The sequence below is a fragment of the Podarcis pityusensis genome, assembly GCF_964106645.2.
Source record: "Podarcis pityusensis genome assembly, chromosome: 10".
Lineage (NCBI taxonomy): Eukaryota > Metazoa > Chordata > Lepidosauria > Squamata > Lacertidae > Podarcis > Podarcis pityusensis.
Genome location: NC_138035.1, coordinates 57,545,244 through 57,571,782, shown reverse-complemented (window position 1 = coordinate 57,571,782; position 26,539 = coordinate 57,545,244). Strand labels below are relative to the sequence as shown.

At 44.2% G+C, this 26,539-nt stretch overlaps 1 protein-coding gene across 1 annotated transcript in view; it reads right to left on the bottom strand.

The window, feature by feature from the left end:
* CPED1 (cadherin like and PC-esterase domain containing 1) overlaps window positions 1-26,539 on the bottom strand; it is a 135,190-nt gene that overhangs the window by 49,204 nt on the left and 59,447 nt on the right. Inside the window, exons 6-17 of the mRNA XM_081023526.1 lie at window positions 16,661-16,796; window positions 15,250-15,406; window positions 14,615-14,757; window positions 13,242-13,314; window positions 12,776-12,943; window positions 10,792-10,896; window positions 9,898-10,067; window positions 8,819-8,875; window positions 7,375-7,439; window positions 4,132-4,176; window positions 3,143-3,329; window positions 1,607-1,775 (exon numbers count right to left, since the gene is read on the bottom strand). Coding sequence (XP_080879652.1) covers window positions 1,607-1,775; window positions 3,143-3,329; window positions 4,132-4,176; window positions 7,375-7,439; window positions 8,819-8,875; window positions 9,898-10,067; window positions 10,792-10,896; window positions 12,776-12,943; window positions 13,242-13,314; window positions 14,615-14,757; window positions 15,250-15,406; window positions 16,661-16,796 — 1,475 coding nt within the window. The remainder of the gene's footprint in view (window positions 1-1,606; window positions 1,776-3,142; window positions 3,330-4,131; window positions 4,177-7,374; window positions 7,440-8,818; window positions 8,876-9,897; window positions 10,068-10,791; window positions 10,897-12,775; window positions 12,944-13,241; window positions 13,315-14,614; window positions 14,758-15,249; window positions 15,407-16,660; window positions 16,797-26,539) is intronic.

Below are 26,539 nucleotides of genomic sequence, written 5' to 3'. Positions count from 1 at the left end.
GCCTTCCTTAGAATTAATACAAATACTGCCCAGGGTCCAAGGATCTAGCTCAGGCACACCCAAATGCCTGGGCCTGCCCCACGGGAGTTTTGGCTTTCCGCCTTTAAATAGCAGCCTGCTGTGGTGCATCGCAAACTGCTTTGGGAATTCCTTCATTTTCAAAGCGGTTTGCAGCGTCTCGTGGGGGCCTGCTGTTCACAAGACGCAAGCCCAAAGGTCCCCTGGGTACATGGAAATAGAAACATGTCTGAAGCGGCATGCCGCACGCTCACAATTTGCACAGGCGTTCCTGTTGTTCTCCCGAAAGGCCTTAAGTCCGGACTGCTATAACACAATTTGAACTGAAGCAACGTTTGGACAATGAAGTATGTGTGTTAACCAAAAGTCAATCACTTTCGTAAAATGGCTAGTAAGGTGACGCCTTCCCTCTTGCCTCTCTTATGGTTTCGCCTGCACAGTGAGCGAGGTTTGATGAAACGGCACAAGAAACTGCCTTGTATCAAGCCGGACCATTAGAACATAAGAAGAGGCTGCTGGATCAGGCCAGTGACTCATCTAGTTCAGCATTCTGTTCTCACAGTGGTCTGCTTGGACTACTGCAATGCGTTCTACGTGGGGCTACCTTTGAAGGTGACCCGGAAACTACAACTAATCCAGAATGCGGCAGCTAGACTGGTGACTGGGAGCGGCCGCTGAGAACACATAACACCGGTCCTGAAAGACCTACATTGGCTCCCAATACGTTTCCAAGCACAATTTAAAGGTTGTTGTTGTTTAATCGTTTAGTCGTGTCCGACTCTTCGTGACCCCATGGACCAGAGCACATAAGGCACTCCTGTCATCATTTAAAGGTGCTGACCTTTAAAGCCCTAAACGGCCTCGGCCCAGTATATCTGAAGGAGCGTCTCCACCCCCATCGTTCTGCCCGGATGCTGAGGTCCAGCGCCGAGGGCCTTCTGGCAGTTCGGTCACTGTGAGATGTGAGGTTACAGGGAACAAGGCAGAGGGCCTTCTCGGTGGTGGCTCCTGCCCTGTGGAACACCCTCCCATCAGATGTCAAGGAAATAAACAACTATCTGACTTTTAGAAGACATCTGAAGGCAGCCCTGTTTAGGGAAGTTTTTAATGTTTGATGTTTTATCGTGTTTTTAATATTCTGTTGGGAGCTGCCCAGAGTGGCTGGCGAAACCCAGCCAGATGGGTGGGGTATAAATTTATTATTATTATTATTAGCCTGGAACTGTTTGGAAGTCTATGATTCTATGATCAGTTGCAAATTACATGGCCTACTGTTGCAGTATGGACAGACGTAATAGGGACTATCCAAGCATGCAATCATCCACATGCACTTGGGAGTTGCTTTTGAGGACTTGCAAAAGTAGGAAGCCTCTGAAGCAGTTGGGAACTGAGAAATATGGCCCAGGAAGAGGAAAAAGGATTGACTGAAACTGCGGAGGCAAGTGAAAACATCTGATCCACAGACAACAGAGAGGAGATCCTAAAACATTATAGGACAATTTGATTCCTTTGCTGGAGAAGAATGCATGAAGTGACAAGGGTTGTACATGAGAAATTACTTCTACTATTCCACAAAATCAAACAGTACCTGCACAAAGCCACACACCATAAAGTCGTCAAACAATGGCAAGCTTGGGCGGTCTTCTCGGTAAATGATGATTTTGTACACGCTCACAACCTTGTGGAGTGATTGAGATCTATCTGTTACCAGGATATTTATTCTGTTTATTCCTAGTCCAAGAGGGTAATTTGCAACACTGTTGAAAAAAGCACAATAGCAAGAAAATATCAGCGAAAAGTAGAGCAACCTGTGCACTTTATAGCTTCTCATTGGGAGGCCATATCAACTTTTAAGTTTTTTTTTAAAAAGATTATAGATGAACTGAAGGTTTATCTGATGACATGCAACTTTGTCTTTCTGCCCCCCGGTTCTCATTAACATTCCCAATGCTCTTTTAGCTCTATATGTCTGGATTTGAGATCTCCATGGTTTTCGGCAGAGATGTTTATTTTAGTTCCTAAAACACAGGTGTAGAGCATATTTTGGTTTCTACCTTTAGCAATCTGCATGATTTCACTACAAAGCATTGTTCATGTTACTGAATACAGGTACATAATGGAGAGGAAGCGCATGGCAGCAAGCCCCATTCCCCAATCTACGCATGCACAACCAGTTCTGACCCAATTGGACATGGGTACAAGTCTACAGCGTGATGCAAACTGGGCTCATTATTGCATAGCTGGGAACCTTATTTCTGGAGGGCTCTGGGCTATGTACACAAAGTTTACCTGTTCTTGTACATGCATAGGGATTGTAGAGTCATTAACATACCCTGGTCAAAGCCTGCTGCGGCAAATCTACATACACATCAAGGACCCCTGGACAGTTAAGTTCAGTCAAAGGTGACTATGGAGTTGCAGTGCTCATCTCGCTTTCAGGCCGAGGGAGCCAGCGTTTGTCCACAGACAGATTTCTGGGTCATGTGGCAGCATGACTAAACTGCTTCTGGCGCAACAGAACACCGTGATGCACGGAAACGCCATTTACCTTCCTGCCACAGTGGTACCTATTTATCTACTTGCACTGGTGTGCTTTCGAACTGCTAGGTTGGCAGGAGCTGGGACAGAGGAACAGGAGCTCACCCCATTGTGCAGATTCAAACCACCAACCTTCTGATCGGCAAGCGCAAGAGGCTCAGTGGTTTAGACCACAGCGCCACCCACGTCCCTATACATCAAGTCATATGAAGAGCACCACAGCATCAGGGCCAATTTATTGGAGCAAACTGCTTAAAGAGGCACCTTAGAAACTGCTTCACCTGACAAATCTTCCATGTGAAGCAGCAAGCTCTTCTCCATGTGAACTACCAAACCAGTTACTGATAGTATGGAGAAATCTGCTACAGCAGGCCTTCCTAAGAGGCAAAACTATTGAGTGATAGACAACTAAGTCATAGTTGAAGCAGATCCACTGAAATCAATCTCCTTATGTCCATTAAAGATGATGAGTCTCATCTGAGTATAACTCACTTGAATTTCACCCACATTGTCTTATCACTACGATGTGTGTGTATGTGTGTTTTAATTCCATGTCTCTTGAATAATGGCCCACTCTCCCAAATACCTTGGTCCGTTCTTCTCATCCAGGTGGACTTCACAGCGACAGTTTGCAGGTTCTGCTCTAATCTTTATTGTCACCACATCAAATGGGACTTCAGAGTAGTATTCCTTGATCTTTGGGTCAAAATTAGGATTTAAATCCAAATGTGGATTGGTGAAGATCTGCTTGATATGAGGTAGGGAATCTTTATCTGTAACAAAAAGGGAAATAAGTTTTTTAAGTAAGCAATTGGACATTATCAATGGCTTGACTCCTTATTCTTGGCCAAATTCTATTCCCTTCTGCCAGGCTTTTTTTTTTTTTTTTTTGCATATGAAAGTGAATAAAAAATCAGGTTTTAAATGCAGTCGTACCTTGGATCCTGAACACTTTGCGAGTTGAACGTTTTGGCTCCCAAACGCAAACCCGGAAGTGATTGTTCCAGTTTGCGAACGTTCTTTGGAACCCGAATGTCCGACGCGGCTTCTGATTGGCTGCAGGAGCTTCCCGCAGCCAATCGGAAACCATGCCTTGGTTTCCGAATGATTTGGAAATCGAACGGACTTCCGGAACTGATTCCGTTCAACTTCCAAGGTACCACTGTAATCCAAACTGTTTCTGATGGGCAGTTCCATGGTTCTTCCCCCAGCATCACATGAAGTAAGATCTTTGAACAATTAATATGGATTAGAGTGGTAAAAGATCTTCCCACAGATTAATTGAAACATTTGTGAGGGTAATGAGAGGGAAAATGTGGCTAATGATGGCAGTCTTGAAAATGTATCAATTTGCAAGGTAGTTACCATATTGGAAGAAGGAGACTGAAAGTAGATGATGTTTTGTTTCCTTATAGGTCTATAAATCCACCATTAGTATTTCTCAGTGCCTAAATATTTATTTTACCCAAGCAACTAGTGAAAGCAAAAATCATCCTCCAAAAAGGTTACATGAATACAGCATGCAATTTTGTTGAATGAGCGCCACCTATTGCCAAAGTCTTAGGTTTGACGTACCATGACTGCAGTGTATTTCTTTAGCCAGAGTTAAAAAACGCAAACCTAGAGGATAAACAAACACAATTCAGGATGGTTTGTGATACCTCTACTACATACGTCTGCATCTGAGAAGAAATAAAAATATCATAGGATTGCCATATTTCAAACAATGAAAACCTAGAGGGGTTTTTGCCTGTTTTGGCAAAATCAACATCTTTGAGCTACTTTTATGGAAAATCAGCAAAAACGGCTGCCATACATCCAGATTTTCCCAGATGTTTTCCCGCCTGGACACTGCAGCCAACTGCAGTATTCCAGATATGTCCGGGATGTATTGCAACCCTAAAATATCATGGCAAATAACTCTGCCAGTATCTGCAGAACAACCATGTTGGTTATAAAACAATTCTGATAATCACGGCCAAAAGCCACAGAGAGACCAATATGATAGAAATGGACAGTACAGTGGTACCTCGGGTTATAGATGCTTCAGGTTACAGACGCTTCAAGTTACAGACTCTGCTAACCCAGAAATAGTACCTCCGGTTAAGAACTTTGCTTCAGGATGAGAACAGAAATCGTGCGGCAGCAGCTGGAGGCTCCATTAGCTAAAGTGGTGCTTCAGATTAAGAACAGTTTCAGGTTAAGAACCGACCTCCAGAATGAATTAAGTTCTTAACCTGAGGTACCACTGTACTTTCCCTAAACGTATTTCAAGAAGCAACAGCCTTTGGGGGAATAAATGGACAGCCTTATTCAAAGAGGGAACAAAAGCACTGTGTAGGGGCCATTTTAGTGGCAGTGGAGATAAAATGTTAAGGAGGGACTCATGCAATAACATCGCAAGCACCATCCAAAATGTGTTCACTGCACCAACACAGTCACATTTCGCACACTAAATAACCAAGAATGGTCAGGATGGAATCTGTATTTATGACAACACTCAAGCGACTGCTGTTAAGCCCCATCTTGTGCCCAATAAGCACGGGACACCTTTGCCCAGCAGTGCTGTGGCCCATAGATTGCAGCAAAATACTGGACAAGGTTTTTTGCCCAGTATATTTGTGTGATGGGCTCATGGGAAAAAGATGTCCCATGAGCCCTTGCTGCAGCGGGGAAGGAAAAGCCTATACAGTGGTACCTCGGGTTAAGAACTTAATTCATTCTGGATGTCCATTCTTAACCTGAAACTGTTCTTAACCTGAAGCACCACTTTAGCTAATGGGGCCTCTCGCTTCTGCCGTGCCGCCACCACCACACAATTTCTGTTCTCATCCTGAAGCAAAGTTCTTAACCCGAGGTACTATTTCTGGGTTAGCAGAGTCTGTAACCTGAAGCGTATGTAACCTGAAACGTATGAACCTGAGGTACCACTGTACAGTGGTACCTCTGGATGCAAATGGGATCTGTTCCAGTGCCCTGTTCGCATCCTGAAGCGAACGCAACCCGCGTCTGCGCGTGTCGCGATTCTCCGCTTCCGCGCATGCACACGATGTCATTTTGAGCGTCTGTGCAAGTGCGAGCGGCGAGACCTGGAAGTAACGTGCTCCATTACTTCCGGGTCGCCACGGAGCACAACCCGAAAATGCTTAACCCGAAGCTACTTCAACCCGAGGTATGACTGTATAAGACTGCTTTCCCTGGAGCTCACAGCCATTTTGCTTTGAGAGCTTCCTGCCCGCCCACCCTCAGGTTAGAGCCTTCACTGAGCAGTTTAGGGTTGCTGGTTGACAGGGCCAGAAAGGATTTTCCCCCCTCTCAAGCTGATTGGCACTTGGTTGGGGTTTTTTCCGCCTTTCCCTCAGTGAAATTATGGCTTTTCTTTGTTAGGAACGTTGTTTGTTTGAGGGAGGAAATAGCATTGGGCAGGATCAACACAGTATAGGGGGGCCCCCATAAGGGGCCTGAGGGGAGGACTGACCATGGCAAAACCCAAGCGTGGGCTCAGTATCTGCCTGGTTGGAATCTTCACCCTCGTCCCCCGGTGAGACTGCTTGCTTGGCTTGCACCACAGCAAGGTTCAACACTGGCTGACTCCCATCCTACAGGTTTGGGAGGATCCATTCCATTAACCTGGGGCTTGTGGAATGATGAACTAACTGATCCTGGGACCCAATGCCATGCCAACGCTTGCCCTGCCTGCTGCTGTCAATAATGACCGCTCCCCACACTAAAGGGGGGGGCGCCCTTTGCGTGGTCGCGTGCAGCCCCTTGACACTATGTGGCTCCATTAGCACAGGCTTGGTTTCGCCTCCCCCCAGGTGGGATACCTGGAGGTCTCCGCCTACCTCAGTCAGTTGTCCAATCCCGCCTGGGGAAGCGTTGCCAAGGTGACCAGGCCAGGTAGGGGGAGGGACTACCTGCCCACACAATAGGGGGAGGGTCTTACTGGGAATCGACAGTTGGCTCCAGAGCTTTTCCCACCCTACCCACCCTCAGTTAAGACTTCTTTTGCAGGTTAACCTTTTCTCCACAGGTACGCGGGTGTTGCTACGTCAGGGTCGCTGTTGAAGGGCCGGAAAGGGATTCTCCTTCATTGGCAGGTTTGCTTTTCCCATAGCAAAACGTCATAATTTTGGCAGTATTAGGCCTTGGGAGGAATCCTTTAGTCTATCTTCTCTAAATGGGGGTGAGCGTGTAGCGGTGATCCACGCCCCCCTTCTCTTTGTGGCGGCGATACCAGGGTTCCCCGTTAAAGTGGTTGTTTTGAGGGGAGGCTTTGGCCGTATGCCTAGAGGTCGTCATTGCTCTCCCCTTTGATGGCGGCATAACGGGGGCAGGCTCTCTCTGTTTGAATATATGTTCTCCAGGGCCAGCCCATCCCCCCACCACACACACTGGATAACCCTGATGTTCCCCAGATCCCTGGCGGGGACTGGGAGGGATAAATGCCCAATGCCTGAGCCAAGATCTACCCACATCTGAAACATAATAAAGTTGTGGCCAATTTTAATCCCATAGCACGTTGTCTTGAGTCATTATTCCACATGGGGGGGCCACCCAGGGTTTGGGGGACTCTGCCTGTCCACGCAAAGATTTGGCCTGATTTTATCCCGGCACCATTGTACAGTCTGGTTATTTTGCTGTTCTCATGGGTCACATAATGCACCTGCCTGGGCAAATGGCCATCTCCTTGAGGCTATTCTAATTGGCTGCTGCAGTTCAGCTACATGGCCTTCATATTGCTCTACCCATAAGTGATCCCCGCCCCCCCCCCGCCCCCCGCAAATAGAATGAGAGAGAGAATACAAACTTTATTACCTTCATGTTTTTCTCTAATTGCAGAAGATCTTGTTTTCATGCCACCCTTCTCTGAGTAACCAGTCCTAATGATGGAAAAGCAGAGAGATTTCTAAACTAACAAGTGCAAGGAAAGAAAACATCTGCATACAACACTAGTGTGAGGTTTCTTCCCCCTCCCCTTACTCCCCTCCCTCAAAGCACTTTCTTTTGGTAACTGCTGACATTAATAAAATGGAAGAAGCTAATCTGGAATAGTAAAGGAACCCATAAAGGAAATAGAGCTTGACCTTTGTAGATGGTCTTTGCTTCAATAATCTTTATAGAGAAAGATAATATAATTTAATCTAGCATGGGTCATATATATTTTTCATGGCATTCCATTAATAATGGTTTAAAAATTCATTCAGTGAAAAGTTTCCATTGCATACGCAAAATGACATTTGCCATTTTTTGCCAGAGGCTTGACTTTCCCTACAGTGTTGGGACAAAAAAAGAGTGGTCACCATCATGTTATGCTTGTGAGTTTCTAAAATGTTTGAATGCTGGACAGCGTTATCAAATTCTGCTATGCAATTCTGATGACCCTAATCACTGCTACTGATAAATGATTCACAGAAGCAAACAAATGAAATTCCCTAGGAGGGACTCGCTGCTGTGCAACCCCCACTCAGTTCAACAGGACTTGGAGGAGAAGTTTGTACACACTCAGTTGATGCAAACGGAGGTTGTGCAGTGACTGTATCTGTGCCCATTATTCCCTTGGCACCGGTTATCCCAAGGTGCTCAGGTGACTGTTGTTGTTGTTGTCAGGGGTGCGGATGAAACTGTGGTCTAAACCACCGAGCCTCTTGGGCTTGCCGATCAGAAGGCTGGCAGTTCAAATCCCCGCGACGGGGTGAGCTTCCGTTGCTCCGTTCCAGATCCTGCCAACCTCACAGTTCAAAAGCATGCCGGTGCAAGTAGATAAATAGGTACAGCTGTAGTGGGAAGGTAAACGCCGTTCCCATGCGCTCTGGTTTCCATCACGGTGTTCTGTTGTGCCAGAAGCAGTTTAGTCCTGCCAGCCACATGACCCAGAAAGCTGTCTGTGGACAAACGCTGGCTCCCTTGGCCTGATGCGAGATGAGCTCTGCACACCATAGTCACTTCTGACTGGACTTAACCACCCAGGGGTCATTTACATTATTATTATTATTATTATTATTATTATTATTATATACCATCCTCCATCAATAGATCTCAGGGCAGTTCACAGCATAAAAATACAAGATAAAAACACAAAATAAGAACAAGTGTTGCTTAAAAATTTGCTTTGTATTTCTTCTTCTTCTTCTTCTTCTTCTTCTTCTTCTTCTTCTTCTTCTTCTTCTTCTTCTTCTTCTTCCCCGCCAATCTGGCTGGGTTTCCCCAACAACTCTGGGCAACTTTTAGCACATATAAACACATGCTTTTAAATCCTCACCTAAGGCTTGACCATTTGGTTTTCATCCAAGGCACATTTCTGGAATCCTTGTTTTGCCTGTGGAAAAAGAGTAAACAATTCTTAAAAGTCTTTGATTCATAGTGCTAGAAGTATAAGGACTGAACGGGAAGATCTTTGCCTTGCCCAGTTGCAAAGCACATTGGTCTAATACAGTGGTACCTCAGGTTAAGTACTTAATTCGTTCCAGAGGTCCGTACTTAACCTGCAACTGTTCTTAACCTGAAGCATCACTTTAGCTAATGGGGCCTCCTGCTGCTGCCGCGCTGCCAGAGCATGATTTCTGTTCTTATCCTGAAGCAAAGTTCTTAACCTGAAGCACTATTTCTGGGTTAGCGGAGTCTGTAACCTGAAGTGTATGTAACCTCATGTAACCCGAGGTACCACTGTATTAGAAATGTGATTTTCAGAGCCAAGTCACATGGATCCTATGGCATTCTTCTTGTCTTACACATACTCTATAGACGTTATCAATAATTGCTATCTTATAGCAGTGAGCTGCATTCCTTTGTGGGTAATAAGCCAAAGCCAAATGTGGTCATGACCACTCTACTTCCTGATTTCACACACAAACCCATCCCCCACTACAATGCGAATTGTGGAAAAACTGCTCATTCACTCTAACGGGAGAGATTATTCACAAATAACCCAGAGATGCATTTTAAATGAAAGGACACATTCTACTCATGTAAAAACATGCTGATTCCCGGATGGTCCGCGGGCCAGATTTAGAAGGCGATTGAACTGGATCCGGCCCCCGGGCCTTAGTTTGCCTACCCCTGCTCTAGGGAATAGATAGGGTGAAGCAGAACAATTGAGTACTTTGTGATCCTCGACAGCCTCACTCCTGTCCCTTTTAGATTGATCCTAGTGTTTTGAAATGTTTTAACTCTTAATGCCAAGAATTGTATTTGTATTTATAATTGACTAGATGACCTTAGGGGTCCTTTCCAACTGTATGATTCGATGCAACGAAGTGTATCATTGCAGAAGTCCAAAGGGTTGTCATCTTTTCATGGAATCAATCAAAACCCAGAAATAGGATCAAATTGCCACCTTACCCCTTTGGAAGGTTTGCACGTGGTCCTTTGTTAATGACATGCAACTGTTCAAGTAAATTTGAAAGGAACCAATGCACAGCCAGGATTGAGCCAAGTTTTTCCCCCGGATTCACCATACGATAAAGGTCATGCATCAAAAAATGGGTCTTGGGAACAGTGGAGGGGAACAGCTGAAAGGGGAAAAAGTGAATGTGGATCAGATTAGTAAAGACATGCAGTTGATTTCTAGTTGTAGAAATATTTATAGACTGCTTAATCATAAAACTCAATAACAACAACAAATTTATTACTTATACCCCATCCGTCTGGGTAAGCCTCCCCAGCCATTCTGGACGGCTTCCAACAGAATATTAAAAACACAATAAAACCATCAAACACTAAAAACTTCCCTAAACAGGGCTGCCTTCAGGTGTCTTCTAAAAGTCAGATAGTTGTTTATGTGGTGTACATAGTTTAATTACCAATAAACCAGTTAAAGCCACAAAGCTGTTTAAAAATATATGTAAAATAATTATCAATAGAACACTAAATCAGTAAATCTTTTAAAGCAAATATAGCTAATTAACTTATACAACTGTGTAGGTTGAAATAAAAAATCAGCTGGCATAAAAAATGATAGTGAGAGCGCCTGTTTAACGTGAATAGGGAGATCAAAATTATAGGTGCTGTCACACTAAAAGATTTAATCCAACATTATACGGCCCTTTTGAAATTACAAGTACACACCGATAAGTCTTTGTATCTCTTACTCATTAAAAAAAGAAGAAGACATATTTCCCCCTATTTTCTTTCTTCCTGCTCTGGTGAATAAAAATCATATCAAAGGTATGTGGGGAAATATTCGCATTGACAAAAAAGACTTGCTATAAAACAAACCCACAAATGTTGGCTTACCACTTCGTATTGTCCTAGATTCTGCAGCTCTTTTACAAAATTGATCAGTGGGTTTAGTTCTTCTAAAGTTAGACAATGGTCAAATTCCTTTGGGAGATGCTCTTGCTGTGAAAGGAAAGCAGAAGATCATGGACAGTAGGGGAAGCCTTGGGTCCTAAGGCAAAGTACATGTGTTCTGAGGCAGACAGCTCTCTGCTACTGGCACCCTGACTCCTTGACCAATAAAAAGCTTTATCCCTTCAATCTGTTGGGTTTTTATAAACTTGTCCTTTGCTGGCAAACAGCTGGAAGATGGACACATGCTTAATGACCACAACATCCAGAAGAAACCCACCTTGCATTGCCTCACTGGACAGCTCCATAATGATACTTTTAAGGACCAACACATATTTCAAACACAGGACTTTCCCCCCAAAGAATGCTGTGAGTTACCCCCTCACAGAGCAACAATTCCTAGCATTCTTAACAAACTATAGCTCCCATATTTCTTTGTTGGCAGTCATGTGCTGTAAATGTGTGTGGTAAAAAGGTCAAGGAACCCTGGACAGTTAAGTCCAATCAAAAGTGACTACGGGATTGCAGCGCTGAAATATACTCAGAGTTGAGTAGGGACTTTATTTCAGCTCATGGGAACAGTGATTGATTTCCCCCCAAACCTCAGGCTATATACATTATTTACAAAATGAGTACCGTCTGATTGGTTGATTATGTTTCCCTCCTGGCGCCTGATTGGGCTGCTGCTGCTGCAGGCCAATCAGTTGTTGCATCCTAGTATTGTACTGGCCTAATAGGCTGATTAACTTCCTCCTGGGGTCTAATTGGGCTGCTCCTGCAGGCCAATCAGGTTGTTGCGTTTTAGGATCCTACCTGCCTATCGTTCTAGGATCCAAGCTTAGTACGTAACAGGCGCTCATCTCGCTTTCAGGCCTACAGAGCCGGCATTTGTCCACAGACAGCTTTACAGGTCATGTGGCCAGCATGACTAAACCACTTCTGGCACAACAGAACACCATGACGGAAGCCAGAACACACAAAAACACTGTTTCCCTTCCTGCAGCGGTACCTATTTATCCACTTGCGCTGGTGTGCTTTCGAGCTGCTAGGTTGGCAGGAGCTGGGACAGAGCAATGGGAGCTCACTGCATCATGGGGATTCGAACCATTGACCTTCTGATCGGCAAGCCCAAGAGGGTCAGTGGTTTACACTACAGCGCCACCTGCGTCCCCATTGTAAGTAAATGTGTACTGGTATGCTTTAAGTGTATGGTTTGGATCTGCTGGCTGAAATCAAGTGAGTTTGTTTAGGATTGGGATATTGGAGGCACAGCTTCAAATACATCCTAGAATCATAGAGTTGGAAGGGACCACGATGGTCATCTAGTCCAACCCCTGCAATGCAGGAATCCTTTTTCCCAACGTGGAGCTTGAATCCAGATTAAGAGTCTCATGCTCTGCAGACTGAGCCATCTGAGATATATAGGATAGGCTGAAATGGTCCATAGTTTGGAGGATTGTCAGCCTATACTTTCCTAACTTATCCTGCCTGTTGAAGAAGTCCAAATGATTTTTTTTTCATATAATAACAGAATGCAAACCATGTTCAGGATTGTGTTTAAAATAAACAGAATACTAGAAACAGGGTGAGCATACTATCTGAACTTATGAGATTCTACATCATGCCAGCAGCATGTTTCTGGAACCTCATATCTCTGCCTCATAGCACAAGACATGACCCACCTCTGAGTTAAAATAGAGTAACATTAACATTAACCATGGTTAACACTGGTGCCAAGTTAAACCTGGTCGAGAGTAGCAGAGGATTTTTTGAGAAAGAAGTTGCTGGGTTGGCAGGAGTATAGCCTTACTCTTATGCTGGACAAACACAGAAAAGCACAGATATTTTACAGGGTGATCAGATTGTTTGGTTTTTTAAAAAAGCGACTAATTAAGTGTAATAAATATTAGATAAACAGATCTACCAATACCTTAATCCCTGTTGATCGGTAAACGTTCTGCAAAGCCTCAAAGAAAGTAGAGGAAGATGACTGATTTGCTAAGAGAATTCTGAAAGTATCTCCAAGAAGGGTTTCTTTAACAGTTTGGTCCTGAAAATCCGACTCTCCGTCAGCTTGAAAATCAAAGTGTTCATGTACCTAGGAAGGTTATTAACTTAAGGTTATTAACTCATTTGGAGATGAACATTTATCAAGTGCACTGCTCTCAGTACCTACAGTTTGACCATAAATATAGAATCCATCTGGGCTTGTTTATCAGAACAGAAAAGGTGTTTCATGTTACTGTTTCTGGGTTTACTTTTATGCTCACCGTTCCAGTGTGATGCGTTAAAGCACTGCAGTATAAGGAAACTTCACTGGGAATTCCTATAGGATTTCCCCTCGCTTAGCCACAGGCAGCTGCTCATGTGGGGAGATGCTGCCGACGCTTGCTTACCTCAAGAATAACCGGATCCATAGAGTGGCTGAGCCCAACGTCGAAGGTTAGCATCTGAAAGCAGGAACTGCACCTGAAGTAAGATGACAGAAATGAAGAGTTGGTTCTGTCTTCAAAGGAGGCAATGACCTAAGATACAGATTTCAAAATGCACTACGTCTCTTTCAGAAAGCCCCCTTTTCCCATTTGAATGACTGGCCTGTGAATAATACTGTTACGAGGGGTTTTGTTTTTTGTAGAGGGGGTGGAGATAGATTGTATGCATGAAACCAGGATTCAAATCCTGGAATAGCCAGGCTAGCTTCCTGGAGAGACAATGGGCCAGTAAGGTAACAAAGGAAGTGACTCTGTGCCAGACAGAAAATGGGTGGGGGGCCCTCCTTCAACTCGCTGGGAGTTAGAAAGACAAAGGCCAGAACTGAGAGTCGAATTATGTGAACTAGAAACTGGAAGCTGGTAGCAAGGCAAAGCTGAGAAGGCAAAGAGTGAGAGCCATGTCTGATTTCTGCCAGAATCGAAGGCAGGGGCAATGGGAGAAGCAAGACCCTCTTGGGGCATTGAGGCTGTGAGCCCCTCCACTGTAGTCTCAAGTTGTATATATGTGTAAATAAACCATATATTATAAAGACACCACAATCTCCGCTGACCCTCATTCAGCTCTGGCTCCGGCCTGGTGGAACGCTCTGCCTCATGAGACCCTGCAGGATCTGATTTCTTTCCGCAGGACCTGTAAAACAGAGTTGTTCCACCTGGCCTTTGGCTTGGAGCCAATTTGATTCCCTCCCCCTCTTTCTTTTTTCTTTTCCTTCTCCTCCTGCGATGAGGCTACATTTTAATATTTTAATGTTTCAATATTTTAATGTTGTATTTTAATTTTGTTTTTAAGTTGTAATCATTCAACTTGTTTTTATTATTGCTTGTAAGCCGCTCTGAGACTTGCCTTGGCTGGGGAGGGCGGGGTATAAATAATAATAATAATAATAATAATTATTATTATTATTATTATTATTATTCAGAGGAAACTGAGCCCGGAAACCCTGGAATCTTGTACCACTCAGAGACTGGGGTTGCCTGCAACAATACTTTAACCAGGAAGGAACAAAACACCTCAGAAAGTGTTCAGTGGCTTCAGATAGCAGATTCCAAGAAGATGTCTTTTAAAAAAAGAAGTCTTTCTCCTTACCAACAGATACTCCTTTCTGTATCTATCCCTGTTTTAGACTCTGAGCGTTCAAATAAACCCATCAAGGCAAAGCTCCATGGCTCCATTATGTCCCAGACTTTGGAAGCCAGGTTCAAGGCACCCTCATATTCCAAAGAGCATCTCTAAGAAAATTCAGCTTATTTCAATTTGTGTGCTTCAATCTCCTTACTGGCTGGAGGCCTTTGGTCCGGAAGAAGGGGCTTCACTAAAAACCTCAGTTATCAATAAGAGTTTGGTTATTGCTTCTTTCATGTCCTCCAGCGCCTGCTGTGGGGAACTGCCTTTCAAGACGGTTTCGAAAAAGGCTTGCAGCTGCAAATGAAAAGGGTAAAAAATGAAGGAGTTTTCAAAAAACAGAATTATGTTGCATTTCTTCATCTTCATGAAATTCGTGAAGCCACAGCCCAGCAAGAGATGGGATCCAAGATTATATCTGTAATATGCAGTCTGGCTGAAATAAGGACCCTAACATACTATCAGCATCTACCAGATGCTGAAGGAACTGGCTGTACCACTATCCGGTCAAAGTCTAAAAGGGTGAAAATGACAGACAGAGAAAAACATGGGTGGGAACTTTAAAAAGAGAAAGAGATTGTCCTATTGTATTCTGCACATCTTTAGCTGATTTCAAAATCTGAGCACTCTCACCCGTGCATTTATAAAGCCAACTTTCATTTCAGTGCACGGTGGATAAGATGCAAAGAGCTTCTTACACAAGTGGGGAAATAAAACAAACCAACAAACCAAGCATTTTTCAAGCTCTTTGGTAATAAAACTGAAATGAAGATGAAATCACAGGCTTACCTTGACTGAAAAGTGCTTCTTCTTGGGCGGATACCAGACGACAGCAGTTGAATGAATGAATGCCCGCAGAGGTGTTAAAGATGTCACCAGAACGTACACTTTGATGATGACTGAAATGTCTTGAATTTTAAAGGTGTCTTTAGCGGGTGATGGATGCCTGGAAAATTACAGCACAATGTTAGGCAAGGGCTGCTTCCTTTCTATCAAAAGTTCTTCCCTTCCTGTTTAACTGGCAGAAAAATGCTTCCCATTATGTTCCTCAGTGCTGATCCAAATATTTTCCTGCTGAAATGGAGCCAAAATGGTCCCCACCTTCTGAGGACCCATAGTTTTGAAAATATCTCACTGCACAATTCAGACACCAACCTTTGCCCTCCATTTCACAAAGCAGCAATATACCCCCAAAGCCTAGCAGAACCAGCATGCTTCAATTTGGACACATTTTGATGCTATGCTAAACACCAGTTTAGCCATATGGTCGATATTTGCTTGCTTAATGCAAGCCATAGTTAACCTTAGCCACAGTTTTGTCCATTCAGATGACATGACAAGTCGTGATTGAACAAAAGCAGAAATGAAAGCCTCAGATGTTCTCCTTGCAGCCACAACGACGGGGGAGAGAAAATTGGTTGCATGTGAGCAGGGTCGCCAACTATAGGGGGCTCTGGGTGCCCGAGCACCCACAAATTTTTTGTTGTGGGTGCTCAGCACCTACACTGTGGGGGCCCCGACGCAACTTCTGGTGCCTCACAAAGCACCAGAAGTCACCTCCGAGGCCTCACTACAGAGATACTTTCCAAGGTCTCAGAACCTGACTTTCAGTGGGACTGGAAGTCAGGTTCTGAGACCGGGGTGTGTGTGTGCGTGTAACGTCATGATGTCACACGCCCTGGTCACCCATAACCTGCTGCATGTGAGCATGGAACGAGGATAGGCTCATTCACATAATATTTCACTATAGTTCAGTATAACACAGGTCCTGAAAGACCTACATTGGCTCCCAGTATGTTTCCCAGCACAATTCAAAGTGTTGGTGCTGACCTCTAAAGCCCTAAATGGCCTCGGCCCAGTATACCTGAAGGAGCGTCTCCACCCCCATCATTCAGCTCCGAGGGCCTTCTGGTGGTTCTCTCCCTGCGAGAAGTGAGGTTACAGGGAACCAGGCAGAGGGCTTTCTCAGTAGTGGCGCCCGCCCTGTGGAACGCCCTCCCATCAGATGTCAAGGAGATAAACAACTATCTGACATCTGAAGGCAGCCTTGTTTAGGGAACGGTTCCTTGCAAATACCCCTTCCATTTCCAAAACTGGCATCATAAAGGAATCCAGATGCATCACGGGGAAATTGTAACATCTAGTTCAACTCATGCGGATGCAGTTATTAAGTATTAAGAACAGAAAACCAGACTCTTACTGCTGAGCGTTCTCGATCGGCTGATGCAATATTTGTGTAAAACTTGTCCTTTTGTTATTATCTTGGGACTTCCTGGTATGAAGAGGTACAATGTTTGATTCAGAGCAGGCAGAAAGGGCAACTGGAAGATGCACATCTGAAACAACATCAAGTTGGAGAAGGAATGAAAACGAGAAGATCGTTAAAGTAGCTAGCGCCTCTGTTTTCAGGAATTGCAGTGTTTTGTTATTATTTTCCACTTTAACGTTTCTCCGTGTACACAGAGTGCTTTATTATTCCACCTTCTTACATTTTATTTATTATGCTCATGCCTTGTTCTTCTTACAGGAGACGCAGAGTGGCTTATATAAGAATTCCAGTGGTGGAAGATTTTCAGACACTTTGTCAGGTCCTTACAGGCTTAGCTTAATTCAAAGTGGGAAGGTGTTGGTCTTCCAAGACCATCTATGGTGGCTCATGCACAGTGAAACTGATGGGGAAGACGACAAGGAGGCCAACATGGAGTGGAGCCAGAGTCAACAACATGCAGAGCCCACTAATTCTAGCTTTGTCCCCATGTCCCTCCCTCCTGAGTTCTGCAAGGGCAACACCGAGACGAAGGAGGACAAAGCTGATAAGCAGTGCCACTCCTTGGACTGGATATAAGAAAGGTAGCATGCAGGTGGGGGCTGGATGAAGGCAGAGGTGGCTGTGGCAGTAACTGCTGGGATAGCTTAGTCAGTAGAGCACTAGACTCTTAATCTTAGGGTTGCGGGTTCAAGCCCCACCTTGGGCAAAAGATTCCTGCATCGCAGGGGGTTGGATTCTACAATTCTTTGATTCTACAAACACCCTTATAATTAACAGTCAATTGCAATGGGGACTCTGAGATCTAATTTGCACATTTTATTTGAGAATTACTTTTTATTCTGTGTAATAAGAAGTTTCGGTGGATATGATATATAATGCATTGGAAAAAAAATGTTTAAAATAACTTTTTCTAAAAACCCCAAAAGCCTTTCTTTTAGGGATTTTAGGCACTGAAATCCCGACGGAGCAGAAAAGACTATATTTATGTATGATCACTGCTGCACAGGTGTTATGGGCCCAGGGATAGAAAGAAGATCAAGTCCCAATCAGAGAAGAATGGCAGATCAATGACCAGAAGAATAAGAAATCAGGAAGACCAAAATTTTAATAAGTAATGAGGAAAATTTATAATTTATCATGAAAAACACTGTAAACAGCTGAAATCGTTAGTAGGATTGGAATAACACTTCTAGTTTAATAGTGAATTTTGGACATAATGGAGATGTAAAAGGTCTGGATTGTCATAAAAGATGTAGGAGGAAATGATTAAAAGTAGGACCCACAAAGGGGAGGAGGGAAGTCCAGGAGATTCTTTGGAATCTTGTTTTTATGTTGTATGTTGGATATGTGATTGTAAAACTTTAATCTGAAAAACCAAAGAAATAAATTCTTTAAAGAAAACAGAGAGTAGGCTGAGAAAAAGACCTAACAAAGAAAAGATAAAAAGAAAAAGTAAGAAATTTCAGTGGATCTGATCATGGTTTTACTGCAAATGTAGCGACTGCTGTTTTCCCCACCCGGCTACTTCGGAAGATGCCATGGCCTTTGGCTAGCACAACAAAAGTTTAGCTGACTTATAATTAAATATCCATTGGAATGGGTTATAGGTCCCACTGACTTTAATGGGATCTATTCTGAAATAAGCATGCAGCGGATTGCACCCATCCAGAAAAAAACGAGGGAAAGTTTGGCATACCCAAATTCCTTGAAATGGTTAAACCCACAATTACGTTCTTGAGGCTGTGATCCGATATGCACACTTTCCTGAGAGTAAGCTCCACCCAACACCTTGGGACTTCTAAAGTAAACATGCATAAGATAGGGCTGAAAGAGTCTCATATTTCCATGATGGGGCTTATGATATGCTTTACACATTACACAAAATGGTGGGATAGGAAGTGAACATATCCGGTGTGTTATATAAGTAATCGAATCGATGGAATGCTGCCAATCAGTTGAATTAAATGCTTCTGGTATAGCACCAATGAATTGCTTCACAGAAGTTATCTACAGTGATGAAACTACAAATGTATTGTAATGAAATCTGCCAGTAGAGGGCGAGCTCTCCCTTTCCCTTCCCCACGCTTTTGTGACAAAGCCTTTTTTGTTCATATGTGGTGTGGCTTTTTATTAACTGCAGCAAAGTCCATTTTTAGACTTTTCTTAATGCTTAAGAGAGAAGTCAAGCTGTTCTTATTATTCCCAGATCTCATTACTTAGCATGAGACCACATAGTGCTAAGCTTATTAAGTGATTAATATAACTTCTACTTAAACAGATGCACTTTATTTCAATATGCCAATCTAAGAACATAATTGAGGCTGCAGGATGTCTAATTATTGCACAGGAATAAGGAATTGGTGACAAAATATTATTCAAAAGAATGCACATTCCGAAGTACCTTGGCAACTGCATACAAGGCCACAATGATCTGATCACAGTTATGATTATTAAAAAAAGGTAAAGGGACCCCTGACCATTAGGTCCAGTCGTGACCAACTCTGGGGTTGCAGCGCTCATCTTGCTTCATTGGCCGAGGGAGCCGGCATACAGCTTCCGGGTCATGTGGCCAGCATGACTAAGCTGCTTCTGGCGAACCAGAGCAGCGCACGGAAACACTATTTACCTTCCTGCCGGAGCGGTACCTATTTATCTACTTGCACTTTGACATGCTTTCGAACTGCTAGGTTGGCAGGAGCAGGGACGGAGCAACGGGAGCTCACCCCGTCGCGGGGATTCAAACCGCTGACCTTCTGATCGGCAAGAACAACAGGACTTATTTCAGAACAGGAGCAATGACATAATCACGCAAGAGCACCTGGGTAAGTGATGGTCTGTCTTTGCTTTGGGAAGTGAATTAGGGGAATACTGAGGTTTCCAAGTTTGCCTGCACCAGTTAGCATAGAAAAAGCCAGAGCACGAAGAAAGTACTCAGTCAGAGGCTGGATACATCTTTCCTTTCTTTTGATGTGGCTCCTAGGTAAAGGTAAAGGGACCCCTGACCATTAGGTCCAGTCGTGACCAACTCTGGGGTTGCGGTGCTCATCTCGCTTTACTGGCCAAGGGAGCCGGTGTACAGCTTCCGGGTCATGTGGCCAGCATGACTAAGCCACTTCTGGCGAACCAGAGCAGCGCATGGAAACGCCGTTTACCTTCCTGCCGGAGCAGTACCTATTTATCTACTTGCACTTTGACGTGCTTTCGAACTGCTAGGTTGGCAGGAGCAGGGACCGAGCAACGGGAGCTCACCCCATAGTGGGGATTCGAACCGCTGACCTTCTGATCGGCAAGTCCTAGGCTCTGTGTTTTAACCCACAGCGCCACCCACGTCCCTGATGTGGTTCCTACTTCATTCTAAATGGCAGCACTTCTTAGCAAGATTGTTTGCATTTCGAATTTAAAGCTAAAGATTGAACTTCAGCTGGCTGCATACAGCTGGCTGGAGATCTTTTGTTACAGCTTAACAAAACTGGTGCAGTCAGAAGTAAGCAGCAAGAGGTTACTCCATGGAAATGATACATAGGCTTGTGAGTTGAGACCCCGCTCCCCACTTTGTGATGAAATAAGACATTCTAGCCCAATGGTTGCCATTAATTTGATTCTGAATTGATTTTAGAATGGATTGATTTTAGGATGCTGTGTTACTTTTATTGTTAGCTGCTCTGAGCCTGGCTTCGGCTGGGGAGGGCGGGATATAAATTAAATTATTATTATTATTATTATTATTATTAGGACACAAGTATTTTAGGTTAGGGATGCGGGTGGCGCTGTGGGTTAAACCACAGAGCCTAGGACTTGCTGATCAGAAGGTCGGCGGTTCGAATCCCCACGACGGGGTGAGCTCCCGTTGCTCGGTCCCTGCTCCTGCCAACCTAGCAGTTCAAAAGCACATCAAAAGTGCAAGTAGATAAATAGGTACCGCTCCGGTGGGAAGGTAAAGGGCGTTTCCGTGTGCTGCTCTGGTTCGCCAGAAGCAGCTTTGTCATGCTGGCCACATGACCCGGAAGCTGTCTGCGGACAAGCTCCGGCTCCCTCAGCCTATAGAGTGAGATGAGCGCACAACCCCAGAGTCGGTCACGACTGGACCTAATGGTCAGGGGTACCTTTACCTTTACCTTTATGCTTTATGCAATAAACAACTGCTCTTTGGTACATGTGTGATAATGGACCAATACTTGCAATTTTGGATTCTTCTTTGGTCATGGCTATGAATGTCATCATGATGGCCAATGTCTCATCCTTCTCCCATAGGAAATGATTTTGTTTTTGTTTTGTCGAGAACTGAATTTAAGATTGGGGTGGGCGGGAAATGAGAAACTTGCAGGATGAAAATTGACAGTTTCCTTCATCTGTACAGTGGTACCTCGGGTTAAGTACTTAATTTGTTCCGGAGGTCCGTTCTTAACCCGAAACTGTTCTTAACCTGAAGCACCACTTTAGCTAATGGGGCCTCCCACTGCCTCTGCGCTGCGGCTGCTCGATTTCAGTTCTCATTCTGAAGCAAAGTTCTTAACCCGAGGTACTATTCCTGCATTAGCGGAGTCTGTAACCTGAAGCGTCTGTAACCTGAGGTACCACTGTAACCCCCAAGTAAAATTGTACACTATTGCACTGTAAGATGCACCTAGCAGAAGGGGGTCCTCGTTTACTTGTGGTTAAGTAACCCACGTAGTGCATATGGTTTGATGAATAAATCAGAGCTGGAGTTGTTTAAAAGCTACATTCCTTGTGCAGCAAAGTTATTAATGACTGAACAGCTTCCTTCAAATATAATAAAGCAAGTGCAATCAAATGACTGCAAGAGAGAGAGAAGAGCAGGCAACTGTGACGCAAAGTGCTTCAGCAGATAAACAGGAATCAGCAGCAAAAGCAATATTTGAATGGGTGGCCCTGTCGCAAAGAGCATATACATCAGGGTACGCATGAAGGGGACCAAAAGGGATGAGCAGCTACTAATACACAATTAATAGAACCCAAGAAGATAATATAGATTCATCAATTCACCCCTGCAAAGAATGCGGCCCAAGTATTGTGGTTAGATTTGAACCGCACTCTGAATAACATCCCCATCCCTGAGTAATGGGACAAATGTTCTTCTGCATTTGTTTTATAGATCAAATCTTCTGTAAAGAATTCAAGAGCTATATCTACAGCCGCCAAATGAGCGCAATATTTCATGCGTCTGATGAAGTGTGCTCTGGCCCGCAGAAGATTATTCCACAATAAATGTGTCACAGTGCAATCCTGTCAGTGTAGTTGGGGGGGGGGGAGAAACCCAATGATTCTTTTCTCTGCAAAAAGTACGAAGATCTATGTCCTGCCTAATGACTCGTCCCACGAAGGAGAATGTGTCAAAGTAAGAAGCCATTATTCCACCGTAGGTTTATTCTAGGGTCTGGCTGTGAGAGGATAGTATTGGAAGTACTTTTTGTATAGCTAGCAGCTGCTTCTTTGAAGGAATACAGGTTTTTCCTCATTGGCCTGAACGAGAACACAGAGACACTACATTAGGATAGGAAGAGAATCAGAATGCCCGTGTAAAGGAAGATCTGTGGGTTTGTGAAAATCAAGAAGGCAGAAACGAGTGCCCCTCGATTAATTTGAATTTCCTGAACATATCAGTCACAGTGCTTCCCTTTAGGAAGTCGGGAAACTTTCTCTGATAACAGTTTGCTTGCTGCCACGCTTGACAACAAGACTGAGAGATACAAACAAATCAAATCACGTTTTGCCTCATTTTACATCAGAATGGTACCTGGGTTACAGACGCTTCATGTTATAGACTCTGCTAACCCAGAAATAGTACCTCGGGTTAAGAACTTTGCTTCAGGATGAGAACACAAATCGCGCGGCAACAGTGGGAGGCCCCATTAGCTAAAGTGGTTCCTCAGATTAAGAACAGTTTCAGGTTAAGAACAGACCTCCAGAACGAATTAAGTTCTTAACCCAAGGTACCACTGTACACATTTCTGAAGGCCTGGGCCACTCCCACTCCCAACATGATTGGCTGTCTAAACTTCCAAGCTGCGAATCATGACTCAGAGTTTAAGGGCCAATGGCAGAGGCCCAAATTCTGAAATGCCCTGTGATTGGATATCATGTTTCAAATCAGAACATGGGGGCTCAGAATCCTTAATCCAGACTCAAACTCAGGGAAACACAGACCACTGAATACATAACACTGAGGACCCATCAGGGGCTTCAAGAGCCAAGCTACACAGTCAGTACATGTCAAATCCACCATCCGAGCCCCATAGTCCAAGCTGTGAGTGTTGGTGGTGGGCATTTGGGGGGAAGCCAATTTATTGAAGCACCAGTGAAAGGAGAAGATGTTTAATCCTTTTCTCCCTGTGATCAAAATCATATCTCTACAGTGTGCAGTTTGTATCACATACTTGTATCACATCATTCCTACCATTTTATAGCATGGGCAAAGCTATATCCCCTTGCCATGCAAGCTACACCTGCTGAAATGTCTTCCTCCACTACTATTAAGTGCATAAGTCCTGTCCTCCTTTGCACCTGGCCTATCCATTCTGAAGGAAATCAGCCCTGAGTGCTCACTGGAAGGACAGATCGTGAAGCTGAGGCTCCAATACTTTGGCCACCTCATGAGAAGAGAAGACTCCCTGGAAAAGACCCTGATGTTGGGAAAGATGGAGGGCACAAGGAGAAGGGGATGAGAAGAGGACGAGATGGTTGGATAGTGTTCTCGAAGCTACCAGCATGAGTTTGACCAAACTGCGGGAGGCAGTGGAAGACAGGAGTGCCTGGTGTGCTCTGGTCCATGGGGTCACGAAGAGTCGGCCACGACTAAACGACTAAACAACAACAACAACTACGTGCAGTTATTCACATATGAGAGACAACTATCAATCCACTGTTTTAAAGCAGAGAGCATTGCAGCATGAATTGGCACCCAAAATCCCTGACAAACATCAAGTATATAAGGAAAGTAATAACTGTGTCTTGATTCGTCTTTTTCCCATTCTGTTATTTAATCCATCACATCCAAAAAGTAAATGAAAACATATCGATTAAAACTCAGAGGACTGGGATGTGGTTAAAGAAGGCTTTAACACTTGCATCAAGGGAAACAATTTAACTTATCTCTCTGTATCCTCCCATGCCTCCTCTTTATTAAGAGAGAACATTGAACATTTTGTAAAGAGAAATTCTGATCAATTGATCATGTCTGCAAGCAGCTAACTATTAGAAAGTATTATAGTACCTCATCCGAATGTCTGTAAAAGGTGCAAGAAAATCTTCGTGCATTAAAAAAAATAAATGGAACAGAGCCTAACTTAGAGAGAAAAATACTTTCATTTTTCCAACCACAATGACCTAGCCTTTTGAAAAACCTTGCGCATACCAGTCAAATTATCTACTGAATAAGCTAACTGTTCTGAAGCGCAGTTTTCTAATTATCCATGGTTTTCAAAATGGTTAGGATGGAAAACTAGAAAGTGAAGGATGAAACCCTCAACCATTCAGCCACAATGATGGGATATAAGCTTTGGGAAATGCAGAATAGCATTGTCCAAATGATCTTGCTTTTGGGGGTGTCAGATAACAGCACTCTAAAATGCAGATACGATAAAGCACTGCTGTCTTACAGAAAGCAATGACCAAGTGCTGAAACCCCCTTTTAAACTATAGCTAGGACTCAACCTAAGTTCCCTTCAAAACAGTGAAGGTACACACAACAAAATGGTACATAGGCCATTTTCAGCATGGTTCCCATGCTCTTTTATTCATGGTATTACTTCCCATGTGGAAAATTTGGCATATTTAAAATGGTCTTGAAGTAACGAAAATCTCATTTGATCCGTTGATCATTATTATGTGGATGCATATGCAACTGAAATGGTGCCATTCATGCACAAGAGGAAGGTATCAGCAGTCATGGAGAACCCCCAAGGTTTGCAGAAATATATTTAAAACATAGGCAACCTGCTCAGTGGGTGGCTGGATGGGGAGGAAATACCCCAAACAGCCGAATTAGGACTGAGCAAGCTCAGTAGCTGTGGAATATTGACCAAATAAAACAGAAAACTCTGTGCAAGAGGGGGACTGGGCTAGACCAGGGGTTGTCAACCTGGTCCCTATTGCCCACTAGTGGGCGTTTCAGGATTCTAGGTGGGCGGTAGGAGGTTCTACGGCACAAGCCGAATCCTCCTCCCATCGACCACTGGTGGGCGGTAAGAAAATTTTACCATCAAGAAAGATGCATTAGTGGGTGGTAGGTATAAAAATGGGACGTGGGTGGCGCTGTGGTCTAAACCACTGAGCCTCTTGGGCTTGCCAATCAGAAGGTCGGCAGTTTGAATCCCCACGACGGGGTGAGCTCCCGTTGCTCGGTCCCAGCTCCTGCCAACCTAGCAGTTCGAAAGCACACCAGTGCAAGTAGATAAATAGGTACAACTCCAGTGGGAAGGTAAACGGCGTTTCTGTGTGGTGCTCTGTTTTGGTGTTCCGTTGTGCCAAAAGCGGCTTAGTCATGCTGGCCACATGACCCGGAAAAACTGCGGACAAACGCCGGCTCCCTCAGCCTGTAAAGCGAGATGAGCGCCGCAACCCCAGAGTCGTCTACGATTGGACTTAACTCCCAGGGGTCCTTTACCCTTTTTTTAGGTAAAAAAGGTTGACTACCCCTGGGCTAGACTATCCATGACAAGGACATGGGCTGGCTAGTTGGAACCCTGAGCATAAGCCCTCCACACTGCAACATTTTGTTGAAGGCCCACTTATATGTTAAAGTCCAAATGCACAGCAGTGTTTGTGACCCCCCCCCCACCCCCATAATAAATTGCAAAACAAACCCCAGATCCATCTGGGTCACATAGAACTAATCGTGCGCCTCTTTGGATTCCAGCCTTTGTTTTGAATATGGTATTTATTTAAAACAATAATGCTTCTCTGTTCCATGTTCCATCTGAAGATTATCTAACAGCAGAGCAATCTTTGGTTTGCCGCTACGAACCCCAGCAAAATAGCCAAGAGTGATGTGCCACACAACAAGCTGCACTCTTCCGATACACGCACAAACACACACACACACACACACAGAGCTAGGTTGATGTATGCAGGAATCAGGAGTCTTTACATGAGACCAAGACCTTTTACATTTTTTTGCAGGCAAACGCACAAAATAATCAGGGCTGCTGAGCATTGCACCAACTTTGACCCTCAGTATTTATTAGTATTAGTAAGGCAGAACAGCAGCAGTAGTTCTGGTGAATGTCAAGCAAGTGTATGTCCCAGTGTGGGATGGCCATGCAAGGAGCCAGTTAAACTGACTTTTCGTTTGCTTCACTGCTAATTCTGCGCTGCTCCATTGCCAGGAAAAGCAGTGTACCAACTGGGTCTTCTGTACAAACCTGCTCCTGCACCAACAACATTTCCAGCAGCAGGAGCATAGAGTACCGGGGAAAGGGGCACTTTCTATTCGCTCAGTTTGTCCAGGTAGGTTGCAGGGAGTTTTCCTCCTCTGGCAGCACCTCTGGGGAAATAGCAAGGAAAGGGCTTCAGGAAGAAGGGACTCCTTTTAAACTAGGCCAGGTGCAAGAATGTGGCAGTCACCCTTCTCCTCTAAACAGTTTCTCGAGGCTCTGTCACTAAGATACAAAGGAAAACGGTACAAGAGGAAGCAAAATTTGCTTTCCCACCGTGGTCACCACATGAGAATTCAGAGAACGTCGAGATTCTAGGATTTCAAATAGAGGCACTGGTGATAGGTATTTAGTGAAGCTACAAAAAAATAAAAAAATCCCACAGAATCTACACACATATAAAAAATGCTTTCTTAAA